The sequence below is a fragment of the Phalaenopsis equestris genome, unplaced genomic scaffold (genome assembly GCF_001263595.1).
Source record: "Phalaenopsis equestris unplaced genomic scaffold, ASM126359v1 Scaffold000359, whole genome shotgun sequence".
Taxonomy (NCBI): domain Eukaryota; kingdom Viridiplantae; phylum Streptophyta; class Magnoliopsida; order Asparagales; family Orchidaceae; genus Phalaenopsis; species Phalaenopsis equestris.
This window is the reverse complement of record NW_018164801.1, coordinates 8,427-17,869: the sequence shown is the minus strand read 5'-3', so window position 1 is coordinate 17,869 and position 9,443 is coordinate 8,427. Positions and strand designations below refer to the sequence as shown.

The following is a 9,443-nucleotide window of genomic DNA, read 5'->3' as shown; positions in this document are numbered from 1 at the left end:
TGTCGTTAGGTGCATAAACAAGTCCAACCATATTCAGTTAGAGCATTAATTAATTAAATTTGAGATTAATTGTATAAGAGTTTAAGCTGACTTGTTTATTATAAAATAAAATAAAAAATACTAATTCAATCTAGCGTTATAATAAAATGACAAATAGAGTGAACATTTAATATGAGATAAATAATAAGAAATCATGTGATATAAAATTTAAAATATCTTTTTTTTTAATATTTAAATAATTTAAAGATAAAGCCGTAAATTTTAATATATTCGAAATACAATTTACATTAAGCATCCAGCTCATGAGTCAATTAGTCGAGACAGAGCTAAGAGCTTGGCCTATTAATTCATCGTGCTAAACTCACGAGCCACTTGTTGGGCATGAGCTTGAGTTGACTCACGAGTCGACTCAGCTAAGTTACACCCCTAAATGCATGCATGCATTCGCTCGAACCGGATGGAATACACAACGAGTATATACCAGCACATAACCATGCACTCCAATCAAATGAAGTGCACTATAAATAGGTAGTTATGTACCTTATAGCAGCCAGGAACTAGATCTTGTAAGCATCTCATCTTCTCATTTATTCTCTCTCTTCTCACCTGAGTTTGACCAAATATCAAAGTTACAATCAGCCCCATGCTTTCCCCAATTATATAAAAGTGAAAATGTCAGATACATTGCATGAATATCAAGTAGAATCAGCAGCAGCAAAGTAGGCTCCACCCACCACAACTATGGGTGTGTGCTCACATATGTTGGTGGGGTCAAAGTATGTCAATTACTGAAATTATAAGGTTTATTTGAATTAATTTTTTTATTTCATAGAAAAAATAGACTATACATATATATATTTAAAATAAAAAAAATAAAAATAAAAATGATTATAAACAAGCACTAAACTTACCCTTTCAGCTAAGCTATGGCTGTCAGTAGCTTGGCCTCTTCTGGCCCTCACATGAACCACCTCCTTCTGTTTCTCTCCTCCATCTGAATTCCTACTCCTTGCACTCTCTTTCAAACCCTTTAAAACCAAAAAAAAAAGAAAATGGAAATTGATGCAAATCTTATAATATCATGTAAGTATTTACTTGCAATTTTACTAAATAATATAATTCTTAAGTATAATGATTTAGATATGAAGAGCAGTTATGATGCCTACTTCCTTCCTTCTTTTAGAGTTCTCTTCTTCTTCCAAATGGTTTGCAGTTGATTGCTTCCTCTTGTTATCGGTTGCAGGTTCTGAGACAGGTTTGTGATGATCATGTGGTAAAAAGTTTGGAAGATTATGGACTAAAGGAAAGCTGAAGGCTTCTGGTGTGAAGTGTGGGCTTGGATTTTCCATGGCATTCTCACCGAGCTCTGCAAAATGGGCAATTTCTGTGAAGGAGAAGGGAGAAGGAAGCTTGAGATTGTTTGTGTAGTCAGACATGGCTGAGGAGGGAGGAAAGGGTTGGGAGGATGTGGAGAGAGTGTAGAAGGGGGAGAGGGAGGGAGATTTGGAAGGCTTGTTGATGAGCTGTGCACAATTCTATTTGGTATAATGGGAGGATGGGCATGTATCAATTATGTGGATGGGTTCATATGTGGTGGGTCCTTGTTTAAATATATGCCCATTGGTGTGTTTTTTTTAATTAATTATTGTTATCATTATTATTTTTTATTGACTTTGGTGTTGGATTTGTATGTTTTCAAATGTTTTTTTTATTTTTTTGTAATTTGGTAAGATTAGATTAGAGTCAAATAGTAAAAGGAGGGGCATATTACATGGTGGGCTGTGTTATGGGAGGAAACATTAGGTGCACATTCGCTCAACCAATAGAAGGAGAGAGAGGGGAGATAGAGCCCTCCCCTTTCTCTTCTTCTATTGGTTGGGCACGGGTGTGTTCCACGCACCTAATATTTCCTCAGATTATGTTGGAGGGATGGATTAATTATGTTGAATATGGAGCCTTGAAAGGAGAGAAGGAAGGGTGTCCATAAGTTTCATTTGGTAACATGTGTGAAACGCCTCGAACAAACCTCCATTATCCGATACAAATCTCGAGATAATTTTTTGAGCAAGAAACATTCAAACTTCAATTATAAGTCATCAAGAACTCTGATTTCAACAAAGTTAAACTGACCGGCTCGATGAGACGAACCTAATAATATAAAAACTAATCAAATCAAGTTATTAAATCATTATAATGATATAAAAATAGTCAAATCAAGTCATTAAACCACTTTTGAAAGATTCCCGAAAAAAATTGGAATGTCAAACAGATGTCAAATATGACGAGTTTATAGTCAAATCGAGCATCTTAACAAGACGAATCCAACGAGCCCATGATTGCTCAATTCTGACATCGTTAAAGCACTTAAATGTCCATCAAATGCCATCTGATTGAAGAAAGCTCTCTGGTCCGTCTAATCAAAACGATTTATAATTCTGCTTTAATTGCACTCAGAACACTATAAATAGAGCCCCACCCCTCATATGAGAGAAGCTTGAGCCTTGAGAGAGAACTTGAGACTTATAGAAGGAGCTGAAGTCAAACACCATCGTCAACCGTTGTTGACCACCGCCGATCACCGTCGAACACCGCCGACCGTTGTTGACCATCCCCTATCATCGTCGACCACTAGTGATCGTCGTTGGTCGCCGCTGACTGCTGTAGACACCCGCTGATTACCGTTGATCACTATCGACCACCATTGACAACCACCGATCGTAGTCAAACACTACAAATCAAACATTGTTAGTCTATATTATAATTTGAAAAATCTAGTAACTTTTTCCCGTCTGTGGTGCAAGGAATTTCTGTACTCATCAATCAATTCTGGATTTTTACAAATTAGCCAGACCCCGTGGTTTTTTCCCTTAACGAGTTTTCCACGTAAGAACTTCTAGTGTCATTACTAATTGTTTTTCTTTCATCTGAGCGTGTGTTGAATTCTCGTGCAACACTAAGACCATAATCCATTACTCCACCGCCGTGAATTTTCTAGCATGCATCAACGTGTATCTCGGCTTACTACTTTATTTAGTTAGCCTTGACATGGACATGTTTTAAGGCCTTGTGGATTAAGGCCTTGTGGTCCTATGTCCATAAATGTTTGAATTTTGTCACGCTATTCAATTGTGGGGACATCAAGAACTTCCATTTGATCAAACATGAGTGTTTTTTGCGCAATGAATGTTTCATGATTCAATAGTCAGGACATCTTAATGCATAAATTATAGGTTTAAAGATTGAAGTTTGAAGTTTGGAGCCAATTCATTGAACTGTGGAGGCTTTCAATGCTGTCCTTCAAAATTCTTCAGCTCACGTGAGATATATAAATTTGATTTTAATTTAAACCGAACTTTGACATATAGTTGATTCATGACTATCCAACTTACCACAAAAGTATGAGTTTGGTGAGATGAAGAAACTTTGTCATCTTTGTTCAGATGCAAGAAATGGATGAGTTTCTTCCTCCTAAATTTTAGGAAAAATTACATTGTACCACTCAATTCTCATGTATTTACATGTCTGATGACTACAAATTTTAATTTTTACATATATGCCGCTTTAACTATGCATGAAAAAACTATATTTCACTTTTTTACAAGTTAAAATTGCGGCCTTTTTGATGTGATATGAAATATTTGATCGGTATATATATATACATATATAAGTAAAAAAGCAAGGTTTATGTGCTAGATATATGAATAGATTGAATTTGGGTGGTATTTTTGTAAATGCCCCTAGATTTTATGAAGCTTTGGGCATGGACATCAACTGGGCAAACTGAATATTAAGTATTAGTCCCACATTATTTTAATATAATTATAATTATATTTTCATTACAATTTTTATTATCATATTATTTAAATTAAAATTATCGCTGAATATCTGACTAAAGAAAAATACTAATAAAAAAAGTAAATACATGGCAATTGTAAGGTGTTGTATGCATGTAAATCCCCTTAAATTTTATGTAAATATTTGTTTAATACCCCTAAAGTTTATGACATGAAAATGTTTTTTGCAACAAGCAACGACTATTGCATAACAGTTTGGGAAACACTTTATACTGTGAACACCTCAAGTCTGTTCAGTTGACGTACATTTTATCGAGTCAAATTAAGTGAACCAAAATCCCCTAAATCACCTAGAGAAATTTGAAAGAACATGGTGAGGTATATTAACTTAAAATTATTCGTGTAAAGAGCATCCACCTGCCGCCTGCCGCCACTATCGCCAGTTGCCTCCCCGTCATGGTCACATATGCCACCACCGCCAGTCATCACGTCGAACTGTGTGCTAGCCCGACATTAATGGGTTTATTTTACATTGAATTCATTTTTCTTCAAATCAAAGAAATGAAACATAAAATCCAACATTTATTTTACGCTAAATCAAACTCCTCTAAATTATTTCAAATACAATATATTATTTCAACGCTGCATTACTTTTTCGCAAAACCAAACATGCTCTTTAGAATGTTATAGAGTTGTTTGATTTGCTATAAATTAAATACAATAGATTATATTTTTATATTTAGTTTGAAGAAAAATGAAATCAAGAAAAAAATGGAGGGGGGAAGCGATTACTAGAGACGGGAAGGAGAGGCGGACGACGGATGATGATGATGGGCGACAAGCAGCAGTGGCGGTCGATGGCGATGCAGATAGGAGGGGACCGTGGCGATAGGTGGTTGGCGGTGGTGACCAACGATGTCGACTGGCTGTTGTCGATCATGACAAGGACAAGCAGCAGCACTGTTTGGCGATGGCCAACATTGGCCAATTAATGACAGGAACAGGAGATCTGAAAATCACCTAAATCTGACGAATTAAGAATATATACTGAAAATGAACTTAAAAAATGCAATATAATTGAGACCAACTGCAACAGTGATGCTCTGAACTTTGAATAACTGCTCATTCAATATAATAATTTGCAAGGCATAGTATAAATGACGTTTGCTCATGTATGAACTCGCCTCTCTCATTCATTTTGTATTTTTCTTATAGCTAAAATAATATCAGACTTTACCAATTCAACAGAGAGCAATTGCATTGATTAACACTTGCAAACTTCACTATTTACAAAACATTACAATTGACAGAACTTTACAATGCACAAAATGGCAACTAAAGTGACATTTTAAGGTGACATTGCGCTTAACACTTGTTGCTGCAGTTTTTATATGTATAAAAGAGTAAAGGGGCATTTCATACAAACCACATAATTCTTATGTATTTACATATTTAACACCTAAATTTTCATATTTACATGCATAACAAGCTCAAATGTTCAATATAACATCAAAAATATTACTATTACTCAACTTTTTAATGATGAAATATATATTTTCATGCATATGTTTATAACACTACTGTTATCAATCTAGATATGAAAGTTGAGGCGTTAGATACATATAAATACATAAGAATTGTGTGGTATGTATGTAACTTGAGTAAAATATGCACCAAGAAAAACAGTAGACAAAAGTATATATGCCCCAAATTCCAAATTATTATTACAAAAGTAAATATGAAAAAACCTACACTAACTTAAAAATAAAAACAAGGCCCATAAAATCACATAAAAGATAGCTGACAGAAAGCTTCATCACCTTTGCAATGCAAGATAATTAAGTCCAATAATGCTAACAGCAAGGATCCCAAAATGCATGATAGACATAAATATATCAGCAATGATAGATTCAAGAAAAATATCACCATAAACATTTAATAATTTCGTAGATGTAATGTGTGTGAAGCTCCAATTAATACTTCTTGATAAAAAGCTAGGGATATAATCCACATGGTTTCAACTTGCATAATATGTATTTATTAATAAACAAATAAACTCATTAAAGAGAAGTAATCCACATGGTTTCAAGGTTAATCCGGATAAATTGTGTACTTTTAAGCCAAATAGTGAAGTGGGTATTCTTCAAGGTATCTATCAATAATAACTCCAAGGAAATATTGATATAATATAAATTTCTAAAAAAGTTTATTTTAATCAATTTTAAAATCATGAAACTAAAAAATTTCATTAGGCGCTTAATTATGAAATTGTTAGTGATCTATCAACTTCAATAAACTAGTAATTCAAACTTTATTTCAAATAAAGCTTATCTGGAATTGAATGGATTTCAACAAGCTATCTTTGGTGAAAATAGGCTATTCAAAATTAACACAATTCTAACTGTATGTAAGAACACATATAGAGGTCTACTCCATTAGACATTTGGCCTCCTCAAGATTCTCCTAAGTTCTCTTGGATGGTTTGGGCCTGATAGCAGGTTTTGGAATGTTAGAGATTTGTTGATTCCATAGGAAGGTTCAATTCTTAACATTTTAAACTATATCCGATACGATATCTCCAACTCTTCTTAAGAATGGAGCATGACTTATTCAAGGTTTAAAAAGGTGAAACAAAGAACCAAGGCATGCATTTTGGTTGAGTGAAGTGAAGTGTAAGCTCTAAATGGTTCAAGACATATGCCTTAAATAAATTCATATGTCATAAGCAATTGACAAATTATCTCAGTTCATCATACACAAATTTCATTATAAGAAAAAGAATGCAAACGTTAATCTTAAATCTTAGAACAAAAAAAACTTTTCTAGCCTTCATGTAGTAGCAAAATAACCACTAGAATGCAAGCAACCCTCCTCATCATTTGCGCACAGACAATGTCACCAAACTAGAGCGCTCTCTCTTACTCCACTCTCGCAATTATAACATAAAATTTAATCTAAGAAGTAAAAGTTATATTAAGTATTCATTATAACAATAATAATAACAATTTTCTTAGGTTTTGAATTGAGGCATCAGCCTCAGATATCTCAAGGCATAAAATTTGAAGGCCTAAGCCTCAAAATAAAACAAGCATAAACCTTGCCCGGCTCTTAAATGCATATGCCGCGAGGTGATTTCTAGATGCCTCGAGGTATCTAATGCCTTTCTAAACCATCCAACTACTTTATGGACATGATTCAGTCTAAAATTTTAGCTCGAGTATAAACCATGGTTTTAAGGTTAAGCTAATTAGGTTGATTTAAGAAGTCAGTTTACAGTCTAGTCCTAGATGGCTAGGCTAAGTAACCTACATTATCAAGGATATATCCCAAATATGAAAATTAGGTTAAGTTCTATTTTATATGGTTGATTAGGATGGATTGTTGACTAGGGAGGTTGACCATATGCTTCCTCATCTAGTCTACTAATTAAAACATTTGTTTCTACTGTGATTGTATTAAGTCTCCGTTCATAAGCTGTCGTGAAAAATCTATTGTTTAAAAATTGGTGTTCTAGAAACAGAAGATCTGTTTGAAAAATAAAATTTTTAAATTACTTTTTGTGGAGAAATATCTGAAATACCCATCTACTCATATTATATAGAATTCATAATTTTTATAGATGCATGTATTTCTCATATTTAACTATATTATTTAAAAAGAAAAAAAATACAGAAGTAAACTCAGTTAAATTGTAGAATCAAGAGTTGCAAGAGATAATGAGAGAGAAAAACAATCATCAAGGACAAAATGATTTGACCATCCAATGAACAAATGCAATCTAGTTTAGACATTAATTTGTTTATTTGTTCCTTCCTGTAACATATAAAAGAATACAAGATATTAATTAGAATTACTGGCTATATTAACAAAATTATATATAAGTTAGGGGCTTTTACATACATTACATACCACCCAATTCTTATGCATTTACGTATATAAAACCTAGACTTTATTTTTTTACATTTATATCATCCAAATCATTCATATCACATCAAAAATATCATCATTTTAATTTAAAAAATGAAATACATCTTTTTATGTATAATTAAGATGACGTGTAAAAATTAAATTGGGTATTCAATATGTAATATATAAGAAGTAAGTGGTATGTATGTAAATAAAAAGCCACATTAACGTCAAAACAGATGATTGGGCTTATATTAACATTTTTTTTTATTATTTTATTTTGCTAGATTAAATTTACTCTAATCTCAGTTTTAAAATTTCATGGAGCTTGAGCAATCAGTGTTTTTAAAAATGATTTTAAAAAACACTATTACCTTTACCATAATTCATGAGATCACTATTATTTGGCATTCCCTGTGAACGAGGCGTAGGTGAGACTGAAATCGAAAAAAACCAAAAAGCAGATGCTGGGAAAGGCTTGCGGTCGTGAATCCTAGTTTTCTACTGCGCAGCAAACACATTGTTCCGAAACAAACTTGCAATCAGACGACAAGAAACGCGGTTAAACCGTAAATGTGGTCCGAAAAGCCAAAAACAAACGCACAGTAAGTTGAAGTGGGGCAAAGTTGCCAAATGTTTAGACAAGTTAGTTGGCTAATGGGTTAAATATGTTGTATGGACTAGGAATGACTAGGAAAGGCTTTAACCTATGAATCAAAGGTTGACTCACGATGGGCCTACAATGAGTTAGGGTAACAAAGAACTAAGGTCAAGATCTAGGTTTAACCATATTGGGTGTATAGAGCACATTAAGAGATGACCAATAGAAAATGATTTAAAAGCTAGACAACAATTTGAACTTGGACAACATGAGATCGAAGCTGTAGTAGTAGGCCTTTTAGAGGTAGTTCAGGGTGAGGTAGATCAGTCTTTATTTTGGGTTGTGTGTAGAAGTCGGCAAGATGGTTTTGGGTCAGATGGAGTGCTCATGAGGCTAGGTTGAGCACAATAGCATACTAAGGTGTACTAAGGTATGCTGGGTTAAGCTCAGCTGAGCGCTTCATGGGTTAGTTAGTGCCCTAGAGTGTTCTTGAAGTACACTAGAGTAGAGTAACCTTGGTCAACCAGAAGATGACATGGAAAATTCCTGGGTAGAGTAAGACGGAAGTTTAAAGTTGAGAGGAGTCACAAGATTTAATGCAAGATGAAGACATTAACAATGACGTCAGTAAAAGATTAGACAAATTGTCACAATCAAGTCTTATCTTCTTTTTTTTTTTTTTTGGATGCCTTCTAATTGCCTGTATGTTTAAAAATGAAAACACGATGCTAACTACTAGTTGCTCACTTTATTGCATGATATATTGAAAAGCTTATATTACATAAAATCATTAAGTGCCCCTCTAATTGATACTCTAGCAGATCTTAAACGATCATTGATTTTATATGAGGATTATAATCGCATAATTCAACAAAGTTGAAAATATAAATTTTAGAACAAAAAATAATAATTTTACCATCAAGAGTTAGTTCACAATCTCTACAATCCAGATAACAAAGGATGTTTGTCTCCAATATCCATGGCATTTTATGACAAAAGATAAGAGGGGCATTTACATACATACCACCAATCCTTATGTATTTACAGAACACCTAAAGTTTATATTTTACATTTATACCACCAAATCATTCTTATCACAAAAAAATAAAAATAAAAATAAATAAATAATTAAAAAAAACATA

At 33.4% G+C, this 9,443-nt stretch overlaps 1 protein-coding gene across 1 annotated transcript; it reads right to left on the bottom strand.

Annotated features, from left to right (window-relative positions):
• Positions 1 to 504: 504 nt before the first annotated feature.
• Positions 505 to 1,523, bottom strand: LOC110026201 (transcription factor bHLH75-like). Its single transcript, XM_020727063.1, has 3 exons — positions 1,167 to 1,523; positions 912 to 1,028; positions 505 to 606 (listed from the first exon to the last, which is right to left on the bottom strand). Exons 1-3 carry the CDS (start codon positions 1,434 to 1,436, stop codon positions 505 to 507), a joined length of 489 nt encoding a protein of 162 aa, XP_020582722.1. The 5' UTR covers positions 1,437 to 1,523.
• Between the last annotated feature and the right edge of the window lie 7,920 nt (positions 1,524 to 9,443).